General features: G+C 42.2%; 1 protein-coding gene across 6 annotated transcripts in view; it reads right to left on the bottom strand.

Annotated features, from left to right (window-relative positions):
• USP54 (ubiquitin specific peptidase 54) overlaps nt 1-27,913 on the bottom strand; it is a 137,360-nt gene that overhangs the window by 51,871 nt on the left and 57,576 nt on the right. For all 6 annotated transcript variants that reach the window (XM_073685782.1, XM_073685781.1, XM_073685783.1 and 3 more), the window contains exon 2: nt 20,371-21,676. In XM_073685782.1, the coding sequence (XP_073541883.1) occupies nt 20,371-20,520 (150 nt within the window). In that variant the 5' untranslated portion in view covers nt 20,521-21,676. The remainder of the gene's footprint in view (nt 1-20,370; nt 21,677-27,913) is intronic.

Below are 27,913 nucleotides of genomic sequence, written 5' to 3' on the forward strand. Positions count from 1 at the left end.
ACGAACATGGTCTGATCATACCACATCTTCTGGGCAGGGGAGGAAGCAAAAGAGTATACAGACATTACAACATGGGATCACAACTGATTCTTTTTGTGAGATAAAGCACTTCCCTATCAGTTGTTAAAAAATGTTTTACCTCAAAGAATTATTTGCAATCCCCTGCTGTCCTGTCTGTATACTCTCTTGCTTCCTCCTCTGCCCAGGAGTTGTGGTATGATGAGACCATGTTCCTGTACGGTCAGACACATCCATTACACAGTACACAGCAGGGGCACATTTTTAAGATTCTCAGTACAGGAACATTTTATTTAAAATACATCAAATTGTGGAAATTATTATTATTCCAAGATCTATTGATTAAAATGAATCTTTATTCATGGGAAACCCCCTTTAAAGCTGTGTTGTCCTCTACTCCCCTCCCTGCAATCATACTAATGATCTGTGCAGGGAAGAAACAAAACTGAAGAATCAATGTTCAGCATCTGGTAACAGTCAGGAAAATATAGGAGCATGGAGAGACGAGTAATCAGCTGACTCCAGGTATGAGGTACCAACTCCTCCACCAGAGGGTTTAATATGACCAGTTGACTGTCCTAGACTACCAGGGACACTAGAACTAACCAACCTCCTGTCCTAGACCACCAGAGATATTGACATGAACCTTTTCAGGGTCTTAGATCACCATGGATGCCATACATGAGAAACCCACATTCGCCTCTCTCACCCCCCACCCACTCACAATCACATTCACACTCAGTAGGGGCTGTTTATGCGTTTTCAACAGGGAAACAATAGACACCTGTGGTAGTGGATTATGTCCGGACACCAAAAGAAGGGGGCGTTAAACTCCATCAGGACACATGAACAGAGGTCAGAGAGGGTTGAGAGGTCAACCAGATCTGCAGAAATTGGCAGGCTGGGACAATTTTCATCTAATGTGTATAGAGGCATTAGAAGGATTTTTGCTTTAACAAAAGTTGTCCCCAAATGCTTATACACGTGTGGTAACATCATGTGGTGTAAGGCAGAGGGGTGTACAATGTGCCTCATGGTGGCCAAGCTTTCTGTCACAGTGAGCCGCTTCCACTCTCGGATTACACACACACATGGTTATACAATACATAAAAGGACAAGGGATATAATAGTGCGGGATGGTCCGTTGCTTCGGCAGATGCCTATAGACTGTTTGAGGTGGGCTCCTGGTGAATCCCAAATCTGCGCACATCAGAATAGGTAATGTGGAGGATGAAGGTTTGCGCAGTAGGGGCCTCTTTAAGTAGTGGTTGATGATGGTGGTGATAGTAGTTTGTGCAACTAGGCCCCAATCATGAAGAAGCCGTGAGAACTCAAACAGAGCAGTCTCTTTACTAATGATAAAGGGGCACGTTATTCTTTACACACAGTAGGGAATGTGCTCAGGTTTACACTCACAGGTGAGGATCGGCTTATACCTGCGGACAGGAGATCTGGGGGACACTTGTTTCATCAGATCAGGATATTTCTTCCTTAGACCTTTGCTTCTGCCCTGAGGTAGTTTTTCCTTCTAGAGGTGCAATAGGAATTTTCCTGATATGAAGGCTGTCGGCTCCCCTTATTTTATTCGTCCCTTTTTTGACCCAGCAGTCATGTGTGGGGGGGGGGGGGGGGGGGGGACACACGTTCTGCTACAAAACGGCTTCCTCTTCTCACAAAATGTCTGACCTTCACTTGTCGCCTCAATTCTTAACTACCTCACAGGATTTAGCTCCTCCCACTCATGTGACTCTTACAGCTGCAGTCATTGGCTGACTGCCCAGGGGCATTTGTTCCAGAAGCTTCTGCATAGTTAGGGATCACATGATCAAGCCTATGAGGGGGAGATTAACCGTTTTTGTGCTGCCTGTCAGCAGGTCTCACAATGTGTTTACAGGTGTATGGAGCACAGTATACATCCTGTATCCCATGGAAATGGCCACTTTGTGGGATAGCACACATGGAAAATAGCAAACTGAGCAGGAACTTGCCCTCCATGGGTCCTGCATGTTATGATCTGCAACATGAACTAAGGAAAGATAGGGGAAGGCTGTCCCTACAGTAAGACTAAGCCGAATCCCTACGATGTAGAGGGCTGACTGTCCCTAGCGAACAGACCAGCTTTAGTCCTCAGCTAATCTGAACGAAGACCTATAGCATTAAGGGAGGGGTCCCTAAAAGAACTAAGGACTGGGACAAAAATGGGACACCTCCTAAACAGAGAAGTTGTTGCAGAACACAAAAAGACAAACTGACAAAATGTACTAAACGTCCAAGAAGGACCAAGCGAACTGAGAGAGAAAGGCACAGAAGCACCAGGCTAGAGAAACAGTCAAACACTGAAGTCCAGCACAGCCAAAAGGGCGGAGCTGGAATATAAAGGCAGATGGTCACGTGACCGCAAAACACAAGATGGAAAAAACAAACAGGAGGGTTCCAACACTGTGCTGCCTCACCTGCTGGTTGTTATTTGACAAGCATGAAAGAACTTGGGGACCACTTTCATTACAACAGGAGTTTGATTTTGGCTTGGATTTCAACCACACATGGCAAGACCCATGCTTTACCTTTGTCTATCTGATGAAGCTCAATCTTCTCATTATTATTATGTATTATAAATACAGATTTTTACAAAGGTGTATAATAATCACCCAGTAAAAAGAAGGAGTAACAAAAGAAGTATTAAAATGAATATTTTATTTGAAACATGTTTAAAAATCACTAAAAAAGATTTTTCGATACTCCACTTTTTATCGGAGAATTCACTTCGGTAATTGGCATGTCAGTTAGAGGGGAACCATGTATATTCATTGGCTGTGTTAGCTTATGTGCATAAGGCACGAGGACACCGCTGTTTCCCTCACCTGACATGCCGTTGCCTGTGATTTAACCCGTTATGTGGAATATATAGGTCCACTTTGGTGTTCCTTTGTTTTTCATTGATTGATCAAATTATGTTGGAATGCTCTGGATTGTATTTACAAATAGTACTGTTGTGGAGATATTTTCCACCATGAAATTTTGATGAAGTACAATTTAGCCCAATTTGCATTATTTTTCATCTGATATCCCTCCCTAAGATTAAAAAGCTCCTATTGTGTCTTCCCTTGATTGGTACCTTTCCCTTTTATCTTTTTTAGTGATTTTTAAACATGTTTCAAATAAAATATTCATTTTAATACTTCTTTTGTTACTCCTTTTTACTGGGTGATTATTATACACCTTTGTAAAAATCTGTATTTATAATTGATATTGGGAGTACTACTATTTCATTATATATTTGGACTACTTATGTGAAATTCATTATTATGTATACAGCCTGCTGGGTGCCCATTAGTGCACAGGCATTTAAAATAGTTTTCCAAGTATTAAACAAATTACTATAAATGAAGCATATGTTCTAAAATAAAGTTAAACCTCCGTACTGTCCTATTCAAACCCCTGATGTCCCCACACAAACTCCAGTGGTCCTAGGAGCGATGATCTGACGGGCTAGCATGTGCCTGTCACAGGCATCAGTGATGTGCCGCACGACTGATGACAACCGCTCTTCAGAAACCCCCTTTAAATATCCGGTACCTGCCCATATAAATAGTGTCTTATATTCGGAAGTGCTGTAAAACCTCTGCACATATGGGACCTGACAGCTGCCACAGTACGAAAATAGCCATGAAAACCCTACTGTAAGGCTGCATTCACACAGAGCAGTGCAGTCTCCTGCTAATCTAAGGCTATGTGCCCACGTTGCGGACCTGAAGCATATTTTTTACGCTTCTCCCTGGCGGGAAAATCGCATGCGGATATTACATGCGGTTTTCCCGCCAGGTAGAAGCGTTTGTGAGGCGTCTTTGCATGCATTTCCGCATGCGGGTTATCAAGCACTTCTCCAAGCATCACTTGGAAAAGTGCTTGACAACTTGTTCAGAATGGTAAAAAATAAAAAAATAAACTTTATACTCACCTTCTGATGCATTCTCTGCCCCATCCGGAGTCTTGAGCGGCTCACGCTGTTGTGTGCAGGACCTGCGGTGACGTCATTGAGTCATGTGGTGGGTCACATGACTCAATGACGTGGCAGGTCCTTCAGACAACAGCGCGACGGAGGGAAAACATCAGAAGATAAGTATAAACTTTATTTTATTCTTTTTTTTACAGGTTCTTTGGTACCCAGGTCTGGATGAGAGTCTCCTCTCCTCCAGACTTGGGTACCATCCACACATTGATTCCGCAGCGCTTCCGCAAAATTAATGAACATGCTGCGGATTTTTGACTGCAGCATATACGCTGCGGAAAAATCCGCAGCATGGGCATTGACATTGCGGAATGCCATTGGGGACCATGGGGTGCGGATCTACATGCGTTTTTCAAGCGTTTACGCTGCGGAAATTCCGCAGCATATACGCTTGAAAAACGCTACGTGGGCACACAGCCTAAGAGGGGTTTTAGGCTGTGTGCCCACGTAGCGTTTTTCAAGCGTATATGCTGCGGAATTTCCGCAGCGTAAACGCTTGAAAAACGCATGTAGATCCGCACCCCATGGTCCCCAATGGCATTCCGCAATGTCAATGCCCATGCTGCGGATTTTTCCGCAGCGTATATGCTGCAGTCAAAAATCCGCAGCATGTTCATTAATTTTGCGGAAGCGCTGCGGAATCAATGTGCGGATGGTACCCAAGTCTGGAGGAGAGGAGACTCTCATCCAGACCTGGGTACCAAAGAACCTGTAAAAAAAAGAATAAAATAAAGTTTATACTTATCTTCTGATGTTTTCCCTCCGTCGCGCTGTTGTCTGAAGGACCTGCCACGTCATTGAGTCATGTGACCCACCACATGACTCAATGACGTCACCGCAGGTCCTGCACACAACAGCGTGAGCCGCTCAAGACTCCGGACGGGGCAGAGAATGCATCAGAAGGTGAGTATAAAGTTTATTTTTTTATTTTTTACCATTCTGAACAAGTTGTCAAGCACTTTTCCAAGTGATGCTTGGAGAAGTGCTTGATAACCCGCATGCGGAAATGCATGCAAAGACGCCTCACAAACGCTTCTACCTGGCGGGAAAACCGCATGTAATATCCGCATGCGATTTTCCCGCCAGGGAGAAGCGTAAAAAATATGCTTCAGGTCCGCAACGTGGGCACATAGCCTTATGCTGCAGTTGTTAATCTACACTGGAAACGTTAAGAAGCTGGATTCCCCATCATATAACGTATAGCGGGAGTGAATGTGCTCCGCTCGGTTGCAGTATTTCAGCCATGTTATGTTGCCTTGGAGAACCACTGTGTTTTCTGGTTATCTTTCAACTTTTTTTTTTTTTTTTTTTTTTTTTTTTTTATACAGAATACAGAAGAACACATTAAGAACTATTTTGCTCCTGCAGCAGATATCACCGCCCCTTGTAATTATTAGGTGGCAGTGGCGCTTCCTCTATAAAGGGCATGACACCCCGCTACAGGCACCAAAGGCAGGAGACAGGAGAGGAATAGGCATATGGGTAACGTTTTCTTCAAGTTCCTGATGTCGTCTAACAACAACCCGACGCCCCTTAAAGAAATGGTCTTAAATAATTTGTAGTTAAAAAAGTTTTATAATACAGAAATTTTCACAACACGAAATCAACACCTCATCGTTAAAAGGGAAAGAAAGAAAAGTCTCTGTTTTCTCAAAAAATACTGTACATTTTTACCAACCAACGTGAAGTGATATGAAGGGACCAGGAACATTACGACAGCCGCACTACCGCAAATATTTAACTTGGAATAAGCCTCGCACTGACCACGCAGCGCTCCTAGGCAAGCGGATTCCCACGAGCTGGAACAATATTGTTTTATTGCAGGGAGTGGAACGAGAACAGCTTGTCTCCAAGAAGCTCGCCTTTCTCCAAGGTTACCCTCCAAGTAGGGAAATATTTAAGTGGCCAGCTGAGCCTCCCATCCACCCCACTAAACCTTAAAGCTATGCGAATAGAAATAGCATCACAGATATTATAATTACTGTGTTAGTCAGAAAACCACGTTATTAAAATAGCAGTGACATTAAGAATTAATGCGGTAACCTCGGCGCAGCCCAATAATCCAAGATTCCTTGACAGTGAGTCAAGTGCTTGACAAGCATCTACAAACATACACATTAACTATCTAAGTAGTTACCGGTATATGAAAAATTTTTGCTTAGAAACTTGAAAAGTATTTGGAGAGTGAAACGTTCGGTATCTCAGGCCTCCAAAAGCACCATCAGCCTCTAGCGCAGGACGGTGAGAGGTTTATAATCATCTCCTTTTTGATCCATTTCTTTTTCCTATATTTTGACTGATGAAGCAAAAACACATCAAGAGCTATATAGTAAATGACCTCAAAAAGGAGTCATGTGGGTGGAGCCATGTAAGAAACGCTCCTCTTCTAGGACTCCTTACAGGTTAATAAAATATAGCACAGTTTTCTAACTCTAGGGTGCTCATGTATGCACCAAGTATTGCGGGTGCTTGAGTGACATGTTCCAGTAGCCACGCTCGCATGTTTCGCGGCTGTTAGACAGGGGCAATACACGCATGTTTTGTGGCTGCCTAACAGCTGCAAAACGCATGGGGAATCTAACATGTCACTTGAGCACCCGCGATACTCTGTGCATATCCGAGCACCTTAGGCAAACTCGAGTAACAAGCACTTGCACTCATCACTACTAGTTTTTCTTCCTTTAACAAAATGAGAATCATAGAAAATTAGAGAAAAATCGGTATAAAAGAATCTACACAATCTTTGTCACTTACCGTAGTTCCCATCACAATATTAAGTGCAGCGATTATTGCAGTTTGTGATTGTGGCAGACCAAAGTGCAATGTTGAGCTTTGGTGACGCCAATACTGGTTTCGGTATTTTAAATAAAAATGTAACTAAAGGATGAGCCACAGTTTTCACTTTGCCTTCTTGTACATTGAGATACTGATACTCCTCAACAATGAAATTCCAACAACAATCATGGAATTATGGAAATCACAGGACACACATCTAAATAATATGCAAATAATAAAAAAAAATGGAAACAAAATGTAAAATAACTCGATTCATTCAGTATGGAATGGGAACACCAGGCACAGAAATCCCTGCACTTACATGCCTCTGCTGTTATCAATGAGGTTATTAATCGTTGTCTGAGGAACGTTCTGCTGTGCTGAATGCACTTGGTTAAATCATCTAGATCCCTTTGTAGTTGACGACCCATGACGTCCCAGTTGTGCTTGATGGGAGACCAGTCCAGAGACAATGCAGTTATGGTAGCACACTTAGGCCATGCAGGCTGTTAGCATTAGCGTGGGCAAAATGCGGCCTGGTGTTGAAAAACAGCTCCTCGGACACTTTGGAAAAATGGCTGTACCACTGGTTCCACCACCAAATCCATGTAATGCTGAGCTGTTAGTGTACCTGGAATGGAACCTAGAGGGATCTGGTTACTGTGCATCATGCCACTCCACACCATAATATCATTGAATGCAATAGGAGGAGATTGGCATGGAGATCTTGTGGGCAACGCTTTGTAGGGGCCTTCACGAGGGAACGATGCTGGGAAAGGAAGTTGTTACTGCGCTCTCTGGAGTCACAACAAACCACTAGTATGGATAAAAATATAGGTTTACGGTCTACGCATTTCAGAGTCCACCGACTCCTTCCTCAGGACAACAATACATAAAAAAGGGGTAATCAACATACATGGCATAAACACACAAAAAAAATTAAAATAAAAAAAGCCACCAAAGAAAAGAGGGAGGTGTGTATGCAATCACATGCCTATTACAGGTTTAGAACAAACCATCTGAAGATATGCAGATTGCAAGTATTTTCTACTAGGTTGGGAAAATGAATACTTGCAATCTGTATATCTTCAGATGGTCTGTTCTAAACATGTAATAGGCATGTGATTGCATACACACCTCCCTCTGTTCTTTGGTGGCTTTTTTTTTTTTTTTTACTTTTTTTTTGTATTTATACCATGTATGTTGATTACCCCGTTGTTATGTAGGGTTGTCCTGAGGAAGGAGTTGGACTCTGAAACGCTTACACTTGCGCTCTTGCATTTTATCATAATTCACGAGGGAACGTCACTCTCCACATTATGGTGAGGGGTAGCATAATGTACAGTTGCGGGATCCCTTACGTTTTCATTCCAGGTACACCAATAGCTCGGTGTTAGGCTATGTGCCCACGATGCTGAATTGATGCGGATTTTTCTTGAGCGGTTCTGCCGCTCCCTGGCTGAATAAACGCATGCGGATTTTACATATGTTTTTTCTGCCAGGGAGAATGGTTTTTGCATGCATTTTTGCATGCGTTTTTTCAAGCGCTTTTCCAAGCGATTTTGAGCATCACTTGGAAAAGTGCTTGACACAATATAACCGACATGCATTTATATTGTGTGACCAACTTAGGCTGCTTTAAATGCAGCATAAATAGTAAAAAAAACAAAAAAAGAAAAAAAAACAACACACATTATACTTACCTCTCCAGTGGCGTCCTCTGTGTCCCGCGGTGTTCTGAAAGGACATGCGGTGACGTCATTTAGTCAGCTGACAGGTTACGCGACCACTGACGTCAGTGGTCGCGTGACCATCACATGACTAAATTACGTCACCGCATGTCCTTTCAGAACACCGCGGGACACAGAGGACGCCACTGGAGAGGTAAGTATAATGGGTTTTTTTTATTATTATTTTTTACATTTTAATTCTTTTTTTACTAATGGTACCCGGGTCTGGAGGAGAGTCTCCTCTTCTCCAGACCCGGGTACCATCAGCGCATTGAACCGCATAACATCCGCATGCATACATGTATACATGTGGATGTCATGAGGTTCAATGCAAGTCAATGGCGGTGAATTCGCCAAGATTATGCACAATAATTGGTACTGCTGCGCTTTTTTCCGCAATGATAATCCGCAGCGTAAATTTCCGCAGTATGTGCACAGCACATGCGGATTATCATTGGGAAACATGGCAGACAACTTAAGCGTTTTTAATGCGTTTTCGCGGCAGTAATCGTAGGCACACAGCCTTACATTGGTTTCGTTGTGGAACCAATAATTCAGCCATTTCTCCAAAGTGTCCCAGAAGCTGATTTTGTAACATGGCAACCTGCTATCTTGGTCTGCATAGTCTCCGGACTGGTCACTCACCGCGCACATCTGGGACGTCACTGGTGAGCAATTAAACAGGGAGCTGCCAGCAGTGGATCTTATTGCTTTATGTGCCCAAGTGCATTCACATTCCTCGACAACTATTAATAACCTCTTTGATAGCAGATAGCAATTTTGTGTAAGTGCGGGGATTTCTGCACATGGTGCTCATACTCAATACCGAATAAATTGAGATGTGAAAATGTTGGTTCCTATTTTGCATATCATTAACATGCCTATCCATCCTGTGATTTCCATAATTCCATGACCTTTTCCTTCCTGATGTTAAAATTTCAATGGTGAGGAGTATATAACCTGTGTAGACTTGGCTTCACTGACTTCTCAAAGGGGTGCATGATTTATAAAAAATGCTAAATAAATCATCACATCTGCTCAGGACTTCCATGGGTGGTCTTAAGAAAATGTTAACATCATTCTAAATCCCCAATTACACGAAGGGATTAGATATGTCCTTGCTACAGATGCCCTTTATGCAAACAAAAAATCCTCTGCCTTTTTAAATAGTTTGAACTACGCTGATAATTACTGAAAACCTTTATCCATCCATCCATCCATAGATGTATAAAAGGTTTTCAGCAATTGTCAGCATAGTTCAAACTATTTAAAAACGCAGACACATATGTACATATACACATACATATACCGTATACACACACACACACACACACGTGGTCAAAATTGTTGGTACCCCTCGTTTAATGAAAGAAAAACCCACAATGGTCACAGAAATAACTTGAATCTGACAAAAGTAATAATAAATTAAAAATCTATGAAAATGAACAAATGAAAGTCAGTCAGTGCTTTTCAACCCTGCTTCCACAGAATTTAAACTCATGAAATAGGCCTGGACAGAAATGATGGTACCCCTGAAAATAATGTGACAAAAGGGACATGATTAATCAAGTTGTGTCCACTAATTAGCATCACAGGTGTCTACAATCTTGTAATCAGTCAGTGGGCCTGTATATAGGGCTACAGATACTCACTGTGCTGTTTGGTGACATGGTGTGTACCACACTCAACATGGACCAGAGGAGGCAAAGGAAAGAGTTGTCTCAGGAGATTAGAAAGAAAATTATAGACAAGCATGTTAAAGGTAAAGGTTATAAGACCATCTCCAAGCAGCTTGATGTTCCTGTGACTACAGTTGCACAGATTATTCAGAAATTTAAGATCCATGGGACTGTAGCCAACCTCCCTGGACGTGGCCGCAGGAGGAAAATTGATGACAAATCAAAGAGACGGATAATATGAATGGTAACAAAAGAGCTCAGGATAACTTCTAAAGAGATTAAAGGTGAACTTCAAGCTCAAGGAACATCAGTGTCCGATCGCACCATCCATCATTGTTTGATCCAAAGTGGACTTCATGGGAGACGACCAAGGAGAACACCATTGTTAAAAAAAAAAAAAAAAAAAACACATAAAAAAGCCATACTGGAATTTGCCAAACTACATGTTGACAAGCCACAAAGCTTCTGGGAGAATGTCCTATGGACAGATGAGACAAAAATGGAAGTTTTTGGCAAGGCACATCAGCTCTATGTTCACAGATGGAAAAATGAAGCATATCAAGAAAAGAACACTGTCCCTACTGTGAAACATGGAGGAGGCTCTGTTATGTTCTGGGGCTGCTTTGCTGCATCTGGCACAGGGTGTCTTGAATTTGTGCAGGGTACAATGAAATCTCAAGACTATCAAGGGATTCTACAGAGAAATGTGCTGCCCAGTGTCAGAAAGCTTGGTCTCAGTCGCAGGTCATGGGTCTTGCAACAGGACAATGACTAGTGTTGAGTGAGAATGTTCTGTTCCGAGTATGCTCGGGCCGAGCGCCGAGTATTTACAGCTGCTCGGTGTTATGTTTGAATCGCTCCCGTGTGCATGATTTGCGACTGTTTGACAGCTTTAGTACATGTAAGGAATGTTTCTTTCTTACACATTCCTCCCATGTATTAAAACTGTCAAACAGTTGCAAATAATGCACACGGGAGCGATTCAAACATAACACCGAGCAGCTGTAAATACTCGGAGCTCGGCCCGAGCATACTAGGCGAAAGGGTTAATAGAACATACTCAACACTAATAATGACCCAAAACACACAGCTAAAAACACCCAAGAACGACTAAGAGGAAAACATTGGACTATTCTGAAGTTGCCTTCTATAAGCCCTGACCTAAATCCTATTGAGCATCTTTGCAAAGAGCTAAAACATGCCGTCTGGAAAAGGCACCCTTCAAACACGAGACAACTGGAGCAGTTTGCTCATGAGGAGTGGGCCAAAATACCTGTCGAGAGGAGCAGAAGTCTCATTGACAGTTACAGGAATCGTTTGATTGCAGTGATTGCCTCAAAAGGTTGCTCAACAAAATATTAAGTTAAGAGAACCATCATTTCTGTCCAGGCCTATTTCCATCTCCAAAAAGTCGGCAGAAGGAAGCATGAAGTGCTCTAAAATTTCCTGGTAGACGACTGCGCTGACTTTGGTCTTGATAAAAAACCATAGACCTACACCAGCAGATGACATGGCTCCCCAAACCATTTCCACTATTCCTCCAGACTCTGGGACCTTGATTTCCAAATGAAATGCAAAATTTACTTAGCATTTACTTAGTGTCAATGACTGCCTTCTGGACATCTGTGAAGTCAGCAGTCTTCCCCATGATTGTGGAGCCTACTGAAACAGACTAAGGGACCTTTTTAAATGCTTAGGAAGCCTTTGCAGTTGTTTTTTTGTTAATTATTCTAATTTACTGAGATAATGACTTTTGTGTTTTTATTGGCTGTAAGCCATAATCAAAAACATTGATCTATTTCAAGTGTTTATTTCTGTTACTCTGTTTGTAATGACTCTATATAATATGAGTTTCACTTTTTGTATTGAAGAATTGAAATAAATTAACTTTTTGATGATATTCTAAATTTAGTGAGATGCACCTGTATATAAATACACACATTTTTTATAATATATTATATATATATATATATATATATATATATATATATATATATATATATATATATATATATATATATATATATATATATATATATATATATATATATATATATATATATATATATATATATATATATGCCCCGTCTCATGCTGCACATAACACATCTGCATCTCTGGCTGCTATGGGCATAAAAGGGGACAAACTTATGGTGTGGCACCCATGCTCCCCTGACCTCAAACCCATTGAGAACCTCTGGAGCATCATCAAAAGGAGTGTCTATGATGGCGGGAGGCAGTTCACATCTAAGCAACAGCTCTGGGAGGGTATTCTGTCCTCATGCAAAACAATTGAAGCAGAAACCATCCAAAACCTGACAAATTCAATGGACGAGAGAGTTCAGAAGCTCCTTTCGAACAAGGGGTCCTATGTGCAAATGTAACATCACCTAGAATAAAGTTTTGAGTTGAAAACTGTTTGATTTCAGTTTGTAATAACCTGCTAATGCTTATAATTTCAAAAATGACCATTTTTTTGTTCTTTATTAAAATGAAAAGGTTGAAAACTCTGCTGTGCATAATAATTTGGAACAGGCATTTTGAGTGCAGTTTGAGTTTTGTTTTTTTTTTAAATATACTGTTATCATAGGCAGATTGTACAAAAACCTTTCAATTGTACTCTAATAGTTATTTGACTGGAAAATTACAATGACTGCAATTCATATAGGTAATTTGGGAAAATCTGAGAAAATATTATTTGCATAATAATTTGGAACACACACACACATACATACATTATATATATATATATATATAATACAGTACAGACCAAAAGTTTGGACACACCTTCTCATTTAAAGATTTTTCTGTATTTTCATGACTATGAAAATTGTACATTCACACTGAAGGCATCAAAACTATGAATTAACACATGTGGAATTATATACTTAACAAAAAAGTGTGAAACAACTCAAAATATGTCTTATATTCTAGGTTCTTCAAAGTAGCCACCTTTTGCTTTGTTGACTGCTTTGCACACTCTTGGCATTCTCTTGATGAGCTTCAAGAGGTAGTCACCGGAAATGGTCTTCCAACAATCTTGAAGGAGTTCCCAGAGATGCTTAGCACTTGTTGGCCCTTTTGCCTTCACTCTGCAGTCCAGCTCACCCCAAACCATCTCGATTGGGTTCAGGTCTGGTGACTGTGGAGGCCAGGTCATCTGGCGTAGCACCCTATCACTCTCCTTCTTGGTCAAATAGCCCTTACACAGCCTGGAGGTGTGTTTGGGGTCATTGTCCTGTTGAAAAATAAATGATGGTCCAAGTAAACACAAACCGGATGGAATAGCATGCCGCTGCAAGATGCTGTGGTAGCCATGCTGGTTCAGTATGCCTTCAATTTTGAATAAATCCCCAACAGTGTCACCAGCAAAGCACCCCCACACCATCACACCTCCTCCTCCTCCATGCTTCACGGTGGGAACCAGGCATGTAGAGTCCATCCGTTCACCTTTTCCGCGTCGCACAAACACACGGTGGTTGGAACCAAAGATCTCAAATTTGGACTCATGAGACCAAAGCACAGATTTCCACTGGTCTAATGTCCATTCCTTGTGTTCTTTAGCACAAACAAGTCTCTTCTGCTTGTTGCCTGTCTTTAGCAGTGGTTTCCTAGCAGCTATTTTAGCATGAAGGCCTGCTGCACAAAGTCTCCTCTTAACAGTTGTTGTAGAGATGTGTCTGCTGCTAGAACTCTGTGTGGCATTGACCTGGTCTCTAATCTGAGCTTCTGTTAACCTGCGATTTCTGAGGCTAGTAACCTGGATAAACTTATCCTCAGAAGCAGAGGTGACTTTTGGTCTTCCTTTCCTGGGGCGGTCCTCATGTGAGCCAGTTGCTTTGTAGCGCTTGATGGTTTTTGCAACTGCACTTGGGGACACTTTCAAAGTTTTCCCAATTTTTCGCACTGACTGACCTTCATTTCTTAAAGTAATGATGGCCACTCGTTTTTCTTTGCTTAGCTGCTTTTTTCTTGCTATAATACAAATTCTAACAGTCTATTCAGTAGGACTATCAGTTGTGTATCCACCAGACTTCTGCACAACACAACTGATGGTCCCAACCCCATTTATAAGGCAAGAAATCCCACTTATTAAACCTGACAGGGCACACCTGTGAAGTGAAAACCATTTCAGGTGACTACCTCTTGAAGCTCATCAAGAGAATGCCAAGAGTGTGCAAAGCAGTCATCAAAGCAAAAGATGGCTACTTTGAAGAACCTAGAATATAAGACATATTTTCAGTTGTTTCACACTTTTTTGTTAAGTATATAATTCCACATGTGTTAATTCATAGTTTTGATGCCTTCAGTGTGAATGTACAATTTTCAGTTATGAAAATACAGAAAAATCTTTAAATGAGAAGCGTGTCCAAACTTTTGGTCTGTACTGTGTGTATATATATTATATATATATATATATATATATATATATATATATATATATATATATATATATATATATATATATATATATATATATATATATATATATATATATAGTTTTTTTTTTTGTAGTTTTCTTATTTTGGGGAGGGGGTGGATCTGGCGAGGCAATGCTTGAATATTAAATTTTTTGCTCCACTGTAAAATAAGAATCATTCATACATGTATAGTTAAGTACTGCAATCCAATGTCAATGCAATCTTAGATGTGATTGGAATAAAGGGCCCTTCCAAATCGTAGGAACATACCATTATATATTCATGAACAAAAGGGCTCCACAGGGTGCATAATAAAGGGTCCCATCAAGGTATCCTCTGACAGCTGATCAAAGTGGGTTCAGCACTAAAACCAGCTATTATTGGCAGGAAAGTTATGGCTTTGGAGGGAACTGTAGTTTTACATAGAAGTTTTAAAGAATGTACAACCGTATACTAGGCGGCAGGGCTATGTGGTCAAGCCTTTTGCAGGTCCAATGAAATGTCTATGGTTCACTAGAACACAAAATAATATGAATAAGCATGTGGTGTCCAGATGAGAACAGGAAAGGCCCAAAACATTGTGTATAACATTGGTTAAGTGAACAAGATGGATTATTTCCTAAAAGATGATCATTTGGGGTAGAAGTGTTATGTTTTTCAACTTCATGCCTATTGGGGAACCCGTTCATAAAAGGCATGGATCGCAGTTTAGAATAAGTCAAATTCAAGCGAGAGAATTTCCTAAATCTTTTGCACATCCAACAGGATGATTTTATAATTCTTTTCCATTGTTATGTTTTTAGAAGGATTTGTGGATGGATATTCTCACTTCCAAGAAAAGCATCTGTTATCAAGCTGACGGGGGAAGCGAAGAGGTATATAAACATTATAAAAGAACATTCAAATATCTTCTAACAATGTATCACAGAACACTTCAAACATTCTGAGTAATTTTCAATCACCACTTAGATTGACCTGACTCTTAAATATCCATGGCGGACCTCCTTACCCATTTTGTTCACTCAGGCTCTTGTCCTGCTAAAGGGAGACGGTTATGTATAGGAATTTCTGATCAGGCGCTTTATACACATACTAATGCTGCGGTGATTGAACAGTCCTGCAGAGTCCCATGTGCAGATAAGGACTACACCAGTGGGGAGTTTCTTCTACCCGAATAGTCCTACCTCACATCTTCTATTCAAGCCTGCCTAGGAGTGATTGACAGTCTTCATAAAAGTAAAACCGAGGTAATACCTGAAACACGGTCACAATATAGAAATCCCCATGCATAATGCCGTACTTTTACAGTCAGGACAGTCTAGAGACCTGATAGGTTCTCTGAGCCAATCCACAAAGTGTACACATTGTCCAAAGGGATTGCTCAATAACAAGTAGCACAGCAAATGCAATACAAGGGGGAAGAAAGCAGATTCAGGCCATTGCCAGTGTACTGTACCACTGACATCTTCTGAACCAGAAGTGAATGTTCATTTTAGCCATTATGATAAACAATTTAATAAAAGCTGCAGGAGTCTTTCAGACAGCCACAACACAAGCCATTACCCTGTGATGCACAGCACTTATAAGATATACACCATAACCAAAGACGCCAGTTGCAGACCTATATCTGCACAATCTCCTACAGAACACATGACATATGGATATTCCAGTATGCTACGTAAATTCAGCTTGCCTAGAAGAGACTTTAGCTTCCTCAGACAACCTGACAAGCCCTCTGCACCACAGCTCACAAATCTGCCAACCTATCCACTGGAAAAATTATATTTAATGGAGATCAAGACAAATACTGGTTAAGATTATTCAGCATTCACTTTGATCTTCACTGGCATTTCTCCTCTTTCAATGCTTGAACAAACAGGACACACTAGGACTTAAGATCAGCAATCTTTAGCACTCCAATTGCTGTGAAACTACAACACCTAACATGCCCTGTCAGTAGTCTAACAGCTTGACACTTTTAGGGAATGCTAGAAATTGTAGTTTCACAACAGCTGGAGTGCTGAATGTTGTGGATCCTTGAACTATGGCTTCACACACTTGTGGCACATTCATGAAGCGCCGTGGTGTCCCAAAACAGCACTGACCCTTTCTGAACTGCCAGCAGCATCTCAAGGTCACTGCTAAGCTGATTAACTGGAATCAGGTATGCCCCCTAACCCAGTGTGCCTTAACTCCAGTCCTCAAGACCCACCAAATCACATTTTCAAGATTATCTTCGTATTGCACAGGTTGCTTTCCTTAATATTGTACGGGTGATGGAATGATTACTTGTGTAATTATGAGGAAAGCCTGAAAACATGATCTCTTGGCGGGCCTTGAGGACTAGAGTTGAGGGACACTGCCCTATGTCAATTACAAATGGCTGTGAAAGGATCCACGTCACCACCATTGGGCTCATCCAGCGCACAATATCTTTGCCATTCCTTCGTAATAAAAGAACCACCTTCCTCTGGTGAAGCTGCTCATGGTATCACAGCCATGCAGTTTCCTCATAAACCCAATAGGCCTTGCTAACTTAATCCATGTGACAGAAGAGCACCGCTCATATCAGCGATACATTCTCACCAATCACAGAGGCCAAAACAGCCACAAAGGACATATCAAAAAAGCACATAGACCTCTCCACATGCAGCATGGTGTAGACCAGTGATTCTCAACTCCAGGCCTCATGGCCCCCATGTTTTCTAGATTTCCTTAGTATTGCTCAGGTGATGGAATTATTAAAAAGGCATCAGAAATTGCCACAGGTTCTATAATTATATAGATCACCCACAAATTATGACCTGTTGGGGGGCCTTGATAAATTGAAAAATACTGGTCTAGACTAAATCACAAGGTACCCTGACCACTTAATTGAAGTCTTGGTGCTAAAAGTACCTCTGCCAGATAATTTCACCTTCTGTCATAGTTGCCAACAAAGAGGAAATTTCAGTCTTTTCAATGGCCCCAAGACCTGCTACAGCTCCACTACTAAGCTTGGTCTAATTTGAGATCCTCTTAGCTCAAGATGCAAGGAAGCATCAATATTCCAAGAGTTGGTCCCCCAGCCTCACTGCTCAAGAGGATAAGCTGGCACAGAACTACCAACACCTAACACCTCAGCCTTACTCCAGTAACCAGGTAGCCCCCTGCTGTGCCATTTCCTCACTGAGGCACCACCTCCTCCTATTAGGACCTCTTTCAATTAACTTCTCTCCAGAAAACATTTGCCTGCTGACTTGAACGTGATCTACTCACCCACCCTCCCATCACAATCATGTCTGGTCCTCCACAGCTGCGACCTGCTCTGGTCCTCTCCTCTATAGACCTGTTGTCCTGGTCTCTGGAGCATACAGATTTTACACAGTCCAGTTAACAGATCAGAACAATCTTGTTGATGAGAAGGCCAATTCTACTCAATAATCCGGTCGTCTATTACTGGTATATCAGGTACAGTAAGTATGGCTGACAATCTTTGGCAATTATGAGCTTTACAGCACAAATTACTGAACGCTTATGTGATTATCCCTTAAGACTGCACATATATTTCTTTATTATATGCTAGCTATTACTGTTACTATAGTACACAAATTCCTTAGAGATCCCGGCCATCCAAGACCATGAAATGCAAAGGCTGTACAATCCATGAATAAAATATGCATTTTTTGACAACCAGTTTTATACAGTTCACAGGGATCTGGGCGCTACCGTCCGGCAGATACAATTCATTTATTAATAACTTTTCACACATATATGTTTTAGGAGCTACACTCGGGATGTGGTTTAAAAGCAGAGTAACCCCAAATCTAGGATCTATGCTGCCTATTAGAAGCACGCCATAAGCACAGCACATGTACGGTCAAGACCATCATGGCTAGTGACATTCACCCCACTGTGAACAATGACTATTATCACCACCACCATGTCCCTCTACGGTACGTATTCGCCCCACTAAGTGCACAATATGCTTATTTGAGATTCCTGCTAGTCTTCTATAGACTATCTGATGGACAGACGATTTTTGGAGAAAACAATAGCCATATCCAAAATTATTTATAGGATCTGAAAGAACTGGTTTCATATAACGTTAGCTGAACAGAGGATCACAACCGCTCAGGTCTTGTAATGAATGCTGTGTAGCGGTAGTACTAGCCAATCCTAAAAACTTTCCCATTTTACAAGTTAAGCCAACTCATTACAATAAAACATATGAAGATTTATAACCCATTATTGCACAGAAAAGTAAATGACTGCTCGGTGAGGGTAGTGGGGGAACTCCGCGTCAGGCCATGGTGATAAGCTGACACTGGGGTTGGACAGTTATTTCTTTTATGTAAACAAAGGAAACCATTGTCCTAATCACCTACATATTCATCCGCTGAGATTTAGGAGCTTCTTTTTTTGCTTCCAATCTCCCATTTGTTTCACCTGTGGCGATTTGTTAGGTGACACTCCACAAACTGTCAGAGGACGACGTTCCTTTTATACAAACACACGGTTGCAGTGGACAAATACTTCAGTTTTCCTTTGCTAAAATTTCATATTCATCAAGCAGAAAACAGGGATTCCTGTGTGAATGGCGTGTTAGGCTGTCTGCACACGTTGCGTTTTTGCCACTTTTTTTCAGCATGAATTTGTCACAAAACCTGAAGGTTTTCCTGATGCCATCAAAGTGAATGAAAATCCCGGAGTCTCTTGTTTTGCTATGGATTTCACCCATACTCGGGAAAAATCTGTACCAAAAACGCATGTAAAAAATGCAAATATTTTACTCTGCATTTTGATTGCCTAGACATGCAGAAATGGTGTCGAAATGTATGCACATACCCTTATTGTGACCACTACCTCACGTACTAGGCTGTACTTAGCTACTACCACCATCTGTCCAATAGACTGTGAATGGAGCAGAGGTCAATCGTGTGCACTACCGCTCTATGCACACAGAGGACTTGGGGACCCTTGTATTCATGATTGGTGAGGGTCCCAGTGGTCAGATTCAGAGTCATAAGAAACTGATCATCCATCCTGTGGACACATGAAGTTGAGATTAATAGAACGTTATAATCTTTTGCTTTTTCATAGCAGGTCATGTTTAGTATCCTTCCCTCCACAGTAACAGTGCCTTTTTGCAGCTAACATGATGGCAGTAATCATAATGACCAATGTCGAAGCGGTCGTAGTCAGGCACTTCCTGTGCGGTTGACCTTCTGAAGTAGGGAGTCAGAAGAGGGGGCATAAGTATTATCTTTCGATGGAAGGATTAACTTTTTTTTTTTTTTTTTTTTTTTTTAAATCACACCTACATGTAAAATAAAAATCTAAAAAACTGAATATAGTTTAAAGCTACAGTAACAAGAAGAAAAAGAAAATGCAGGATTGCAATCAATCCTTCTGGAAGAAATTTACGCTCTTCTACTTGCATCAATCACTTTTGTCCCCTTTTTGGCCACTTCACCTTGGAAATGTTGACAGATTCTTGTAGATCAAGATTTTTACAGTTAAGCAAATAAGTAAAACATTCAAGACAATAATATGCTGTAGGTTTATCTACTTTAAAGCAAAAAAAAAAAAAAAAAAGTTTCTAGGAAATTTCACTTGCTCATTTAGCATGGAATGAGAGAATAAACCCATATTACTGTATATCTCACTATAGCTAGAGGCATTGCTTGTCCACAATCTCATGTACAACCTGGAAGTTGTGAAAAGCACGTAAAGTAAGAAGACTTGCACCTCCTTACCTGCAGCGCACTGTTAAGGAAGCAGCTATTTTGTCCTGGTTCATTAATCAGGCCCTTGCTTGGGGCAATAGATATGGAATTGCGTGGTGTAAACATCTCCTGTACTCCTCCTCGACCCGTAGAAAAATAATTTCTCTTCCAAGACATCATAGGGGTTCAGTGCAAAAAGAAATGAAAATAAATAAAAGCCAACAGGGGTTTAACCCACCCGGGATCCACAGGGATTAAAAATCTGAAACAAGTCAGAAGGATCAAATAAATAGAGAAATGTTCCTTTCAGTTCCACCCATAAGAAAGAGCCAAGTATACAAGCAATGCTGATGCTGGAGTACACAGAATTTGCTGAAATCAAAGAAAAACTTGTGAACCACTTAATAAAGAGAATTCTCCAGGGAAAAAAACAATAGGAAATAAAATGCTGATTTTCTATTAGTTGTCCAGGATAGTGTTTAGTAACGTCCAGCAGAGTCCAGTGCAGCAAATGGATCTGTCTTAATTCTCTCCAAAGGGTGAAGCAGAGCAGAAACGTAGGAAAAAAAGCTGAAAGCAACTCCTACTCACAGAGCACCAAATCCTCACATGACTAGGTGCCCCCTGTGAAGTATAAGGGGGAGTAGCCGAAAACCTCACTCCAGCAGGTTGCAGCACGATACTAAAGGAATCTTTTGTTTGTTTTGCTTTTCTTTCCAATTCCAAGACACTCCTAATAAAAGCTTTTAGAAATCCAAGCTCTAGGAGATGCTCATCCCAGCCCAGCTCCTTTATAAGTGGAAATCCCAAGCAGCTGAGAGGTTTATATGAGAGAAGGAAAAAAATGCAAAGGGTTGCGTCACTTAATTACTGAGCTGCATTGTTTTGTGGTGCGCTGCCAAGTCTGGCAAACCTCACCTCCCACAGTAAACAGCAGCCTTTGGAGAAGACGTTAGAGGGGGGGGGGGGGGGGAGGAGACAAGGAAGACTGTAAACTCTTTAAAAACAGACGGGATTAAATAATATCTGGGATGGTTAGGGAAGGGCAGGAGAACATCCTCAGCTTTAATTCCACTAAACCCAATGGAATCAGATCTCGATCATACTTTCTTCCAGCTCGAATAATCCACCACAGTGATCACTTTACTGAAGTTGATGGCTGGTGTAATGTGACATGTTTCTGAAAGCTCTCCATGATTTTCAAGGTTCCTTCCCACCGGTAAATACATGCCCTTTAAAGCACAGGCTTGATGTCCAAAATAGCAAGCTGTTCCATAGATGAAGTGGTTTCGCCAAGTCTCCACCTTTTAGAGAGCATCTTCCAAACGTCAGGCACCTGGTAAACAGAAAAAAAAACAACAAATGATGGTTGACGTTCTTAACTTGAAGAAACGTGTTTTTCAACTTACATTTTGACTACACCCTGTGTTACAAAAGTCGTGCACGTATCAATTCTCTCTTTCACCTTAGAGGAAATCTGCAATTATTGAAAAGCATAAAAGTCATAGAACGTAACCCCACCCCAAAATCATAATTCCCTCATAAAACAATATAGTTCATACATTCAAACATCCCTTGCTCATATTTTCCCACAGTAAACTACCAATGGCAGGAAGTAGTGACAATAAAAAAAAGTGTCCAATGTTCTAAAATTATAAATGAATTAAATCACCGAATAAATAAAAACACACACAACCAATTGTGCTACTATAGTGCGTGATTCTTGACCAGGTCTATTATATACATTCAAAATCTGAGCGTCTAATACAAAATCAGTGTGGTGACCACCACAGCTCACAACAGCCTGACTCGTGTGTCACCGATGTACTGGCCTCTTCTGGGGCATAACGGAAGAAACTGGTCCTTGGCAAAACACGAGTCAGGCTGCTGTGAACTGTACTGATTAGCACACAGATTATATACAACGTACGTGTATAATAAAACTTGTCAAAAATTGATTTTTACTGATGAGAGATCTGGTGCAATCCTATGTCCATTTTTTATGTTTACAGAACACTGAAGTGTTCAGTTTGTTGATCAGATTCAATGACTTGGGCCGAGTATGATGCATCTGCCAACTAATCTAAGACTAACGTCCTCCATAATCTGAACCTCCCATTTCCAGCTCCAATACTTCTCCTATGCTGCGCCAGTTTTCTGGAATGCACTACCCCAGAGGCTCTGAGTAATACCTAGTCCCACATTTTTAAACGTGCTTTAAAAAAACATGTCTTAGACAGGTCTATCACCTCACTTATCTAACTCTCCCCTGCTCCCCCTACCAATTTTTTCCTCAGAATCTGGTCCCTCTTATTCATCTGTCTCCACATCCTCCATGCACCCAAAAGTCCTTAGTAACTGTACTTACACAGATACTGGCTGATGACCGGATCATGCAACTTTATTGTTTATCATAACCCCTATTATAACAATGGCTGCACCATACATGACAAGCACGTTCTACCTATTGTGTCCCCACCATCTCCTTATAGATTGTTAGCTTCAACAAACATTGTTAGTTTCTGTACATATGGGTACAATGCAACAAGTTTTTATTTTTAAACATGATTCCCTTATCTCTTGTCAATTTATTGCTGGGATTCCTTGTGCAGACACACAGAAATAGCTGGATGGTTATCATTGGAAAGGCTTGTCACATTCAAAGGGGTTATCATTTTCATATCAAAATCTGTTAAATAGGGTTCTCCGGGAATGAAAAAAATAAATTACGTAGAATGTAATTATTTGCAAGTTCCTAAATACCTTTAAGTAGCAAATCACACTCATTTTGTATAGTGAGGTATCTCTTCAGAGTTAAAATGGCCACTATTTTGAATAATTTACAAAGACAGCTGTCCACCTCTGTCCCGAATACTGAGCAGCTGCTGTGACCCGGAGATGCCTACACCATGCACTGTGAGGCATCGGCAGTAGAGATGAGCGTTGTTCTACTCGAACTGTTCGCCAATCTCAAATTCGAGCTGTTTTGGGCGGTGTTCGAGCCCTTCGGCGAACACGAACAATTTGAGAAAAATTCGGCTGTTCGAGGTTATGTTCGATAACTGTTCGTGCACCAAAATCATAACTGGATTTTTTCTCAGTAATGATGAAAATTAATGTTAATACGCAGTTTGAGTGTACAGCGGGGTGGGGGGAGGGGCAGGGGATGGATCTCTGCAGGAACAATGAAGATCTCCATTTTTTTTTCTCTTTCCCGCATTTACAGTGGGGAGGTGCAATCTGTCAGCCTATCAGCAGCACACACACGGAGCGAAGTGCTTTTTTTCACACAAGCAAGGGCATGTGTCATTGGCAGTGTATGTCACATGTCCTTGCCCTATAAGACCAAGCCATTTTCCGTCGCCACCATTTTCTCACTGCTGCAGCTGCGTGTTAGACGGCACCGCTGTTGCTGTGTGCGCTATACCTTGTTAATTTCAAGCCAATTTTCGCACAAATCTACAGATAGCTTGGGAGTAGGGAATAGTTTTGATTGCAGTCCTTTTAAGGACTAGGTTACAGCATTTCCTACGACTTATCAGGCAGGTCTGTGCTCTTAAATAGATAGATTGTGGGAGTAAAGACTAATTGTAATTGCAGTCCTTTTCAGGACTAGGTTACATCAGTTCCTATCAGTTTTTGCCAGGCAGGTCTGTGCCAGTGCTGTGCAAGTTTTTTTCACAGCATTTGGCTGAATCTAGCAAAGCTAATCCTTTTTGGCCTATTGCAGAGTGTGTTAGTCAGTGGAGTAGCCTATCTGTGTTGCAAGATATACCACCTGTGTATAGAATACCAATTTTTTTACTGCACCTAGTGAAGTAAAATCTTTTGGGCATAGCATCATTCTATTAGTCCATCTATACTGACCTCCATCAGGTTGCAAATTGAATATAATTTTTATCTGCATCTACCTCTGAAAAAATATTTGGGCTTCTAGCTGTGTGTGGGACTTGTTCTATTAGTCCATCTATACTGACCTCCATCAGGTTGCAAACTGAATATATTTTTTTCTGCATCTACCTCTGAAAAAATATTGGGCTTCTAGCTGTGTGTGGGACTTGTTGTATTAGTCCATCTATACTGACCTCCATCAGGTTGCAAACTGAATATATTTTTTTCTGCATCTACCTCTGAAAAAATATTGGGCTTCTAGCTGTGTGTGGGACTTGTTGTATTAGTCCATCTATACTGACCTCCATCAGGTTGCAAACTGAATATATTTTTTTCTGCATCTACCTCTGAAAAAATATTGGGCTTCTAGCTGTGTGTGGGACTTGTTCTATTAATCCATCTATACAGACCTCCATCAGGTTGCAAACTGAATATATTTTTTTCTGCATCTACCTCTGAAAAAAATATGTGGCCTTCTAGCAGTGTGTGGGACTTTCTCTATTAGTCCATCTATACTGACCTCCATCAGGTTGCAAATTCAAAATAATTTTTTGTCTGCATCTAGCTCTGAAAAAATATTTGGCCTTCTAGCAGTGTGTGGGACTTGTTGTATTAGTCCATCTATACCAGGGGTCTCAAACTCGGCTGGGTATATGGGCCGCACATGGAAAAAATTTGAATTTGGGGGGCCGCATTCTTTGTTCAATGTGACATTTTTAGTGATACCATTTTTTTTGTATACACCTTTTGAACATTTTTGCCGTGTTTATTTTTTTATGGCTTGGGTCGTTATGGATGTGGCGATAATAAACGTGCACTTTTTTGTGTTTACTTTAGTTTACATATAAAACAGCATTTTTAGTGCCCAATATTTTTTCATGCTTTATTTTATTTTTTATTTTTTTTACAATTTTATTTCCCCCAATTGGCCACATACAGTAATATTGTCTTACAATTAGCATCATATAGTAATAATGGAAAACATCTTGTAGTAATGTTCCCCATCCAAGTCCCCATCTTGTACTAATGTGCCCCATCCAGGTCCCCATCCTGTGGCAATGTGCCCCATCCAGGTCCCCATCCTGTGGCAATGTGCCCCATCCAGGTCCCCATCCTGTGGCAATGTGCCCCATCCAGGTCCCCATCCTGTGGCAATGTGCCCCATCCAGGTCCCCATCCTGTGGCAATGTTCCCCATCCAGGTCCCCATCTTGTGGCTCTGGTCCCCATCTTGTGGCTCTGTGCCCCATCCAGGTCCCCATCTTGTGGCTCTGTGCCCCATCCAGGTCCCCATCTTGTGGCTCTGTGCCCCATCCAGGTCCCCATCTTGTGGCTCTGTGCCCCATCCAGGTCCCCATCTTGTGGCTCTGTGCCCCATCCAGGTCCCCATCCTGTGGCAATGTGCCCCATCCTGGCGCCCATCTTGTACTAATGTGCCCCATCCAGGTCCCCAGCTTGGGGCACATTGGGGCTATGTGCCCCATCCAGGTCCCCATCCTGTGGCAACGTGCCCCATCCTGGCGCCCATCTTGTACTAATGTGCCCCATCCAGGTCCCCATCTTGGGGCTATGTGCCCCATCCAGGTCCCCATCCTGTGGCTATGTGCCCCATCCAGGTCCCCATCTTGTGGCTATGTGCCCCATCCAGGTCCCCATCTTGTGGCTATGTGCCCCATCCAGGCCCCCTCTTGTGGCTATGTGCCCCATCCAGGTCCCCATCTTGTGGCTATGTGCCTCATCCAGGTCCCCTCTTGTGGCTATGTGCCCCATCCAGGTCCCCATCCTGTGGCTATGTGCCCCATCCAGGTCCCCATCTTGTGGCTATGTGCCCCATCCAGGTCCCCTCTTGTGGCTATGTGCCCCATCCAGGTCCCCATCCTGTGGCAATGTTCCCCATCCAGGTCCCCATCTTGTGGCTCTGTGCCCCATCCAGGTCCCCATCTTGTGGCTCTGTGCCCCATCCAGGTCCCCATCCTGTGGCTATGTGCCCCATCCAGGTCCCTATCTTGTGGCTATGTGCCCCATCCAGGTCCCCTCTTGTGGCTATGTGCCCCATCCAGGTCCCCATCTTGTGGCTATGTGCCCCATCCAGGTCCCCATCCTGTGGCAACGTGCCCCATCCTGGCGCCCATCTTGTACTAATGTGCCCCATCCAGGTCCCCATCTTGGGGCTATGTGCCCCATCCAGGTCCCCATCCTGTGGCTATGTGCCCCATCCAGGTCCCCATCCTGTGGCTATGTGCCCCATCCAGGTCCCCTCTTGTGGCTATGTGCCCCCTGTGCTGTTCTTCACACACATAAAATAGAAAAAAAAAAAAGATGATTCTCACCTGTCCTCCGTTCCCTCGGCGGCCTTCCTGCAGATGTGGCCCGCAGGCACCACAGAGTCCGACCCCTTGACGATCCCGACCTGGTCCAGGAGGAGCCGCCGACAGCAGCGCTGCATTGCCGCACAGAGACTGTCTCCCAGCACAGCATTTTCAATGTCAGCCGCCGGCCAATCAGAGGCCAGCAGCTGACATCTGCATATGGCAATGACGTCATACTCGCTGCGCCGACACGCAGATATCAGCTGCTGGCCTCTGATTGGCCAGCGGCTGGCATTGGAATGGCATTGGAAATGCAGTGCTGGGAGACGGTCTCTGTGTGGCAATTCAGCGCTGCTGTCGGCGGCTCCTCCTGGACCAGGTCGGGATCGTCAAGGGGTCTGTGCCTGCGGGCCGCATAAAGCAGCCTCAGGGGCCGCATGCGGCCCGCGGGCCGCGTGTTTGAGACCCCTGATCTATACTGACCTCCATCAGGTTGCAAATTAAAAATAATTTTTATCTGCATCTACAGTACCTCTGAAAAAATATTTGGGCTTCTAGCTGTGTGTGGGACTTGTTCTATTAGTCCATCTATACTGACCTCCATCAGGTTGCAAAATGAATATAATTTTTATCTGCATCTAGCTCTGAAAAAATATTTGGCCTTCTAGCAGTGTGTGGGACTTTCTCTATTAGTCCATCTATACTGACCTCCATCAGGTTGCAAAATGAATATAATTTTTATCTGCATCTACCTCTGAAAAAATATTTGGGCTTCTAGCAGTGTGTGGGACTCATTGTATTAGGCCATCTATACCAAGCTCCACCAGCTTTGAAATTAATAATAATTTTTAGCTGCATCTAGCCCTGAAAATAATTTTTCCCAATAGTGGTAGCAATAGAAATATGGGGCGCGTGCCTGGCTAACAAAAATTTACGCTTCATAACACAAAACACCAGCCTAGCGCACTGCATTAATAAGATGGCATCATCGTCTCTCCCAGTGCTAGGCCTACTACGCAGGCTAGCATTCCTGTGCCTAAAACACAATGTATGGGTCCGCGCTAGCCACTATGCTGAGGGGTATAAAGCTGCTGCTAACGCTTTATAACAATTCAATTGGCAGATTTTCACAGAGCTCTTCCACAACGCCCACCCATCAGGCAACAGTTGCCCACCCTCCCTATGGGATCTAGTGGCGAATAGTTGATGCCATTAATCAGAGCGTCAGTTGCCCGATCAACGTGGCAAGCATACGGTAAGGCATGGGAAGAGTGGACACGACTAGTAGCAGGCAGACGGGTTGACCAATGTGAACAAGCCAGATCACAAGTCACCATAGAATTTCTCCACCAGCTAATGATGAGGGGCATATCA

Source organism: Phyllobates terribilis, unplaced genomic scaffold (assembly GCF_046119375.1).
Source record: "Phyllobates terribilis strain yellow unplaced genomic scaffold, ASM4611937v1 Scaffold_5__5_contigs__length_657084704, whole genome shotgun sequence".
Classification (NCBI taxonomy): Eukaryota; Metazoa; Chordata; class Amphibia; order Anura; family Dendrobatidae; genus Phyllobates; species Phyllobates terribilis.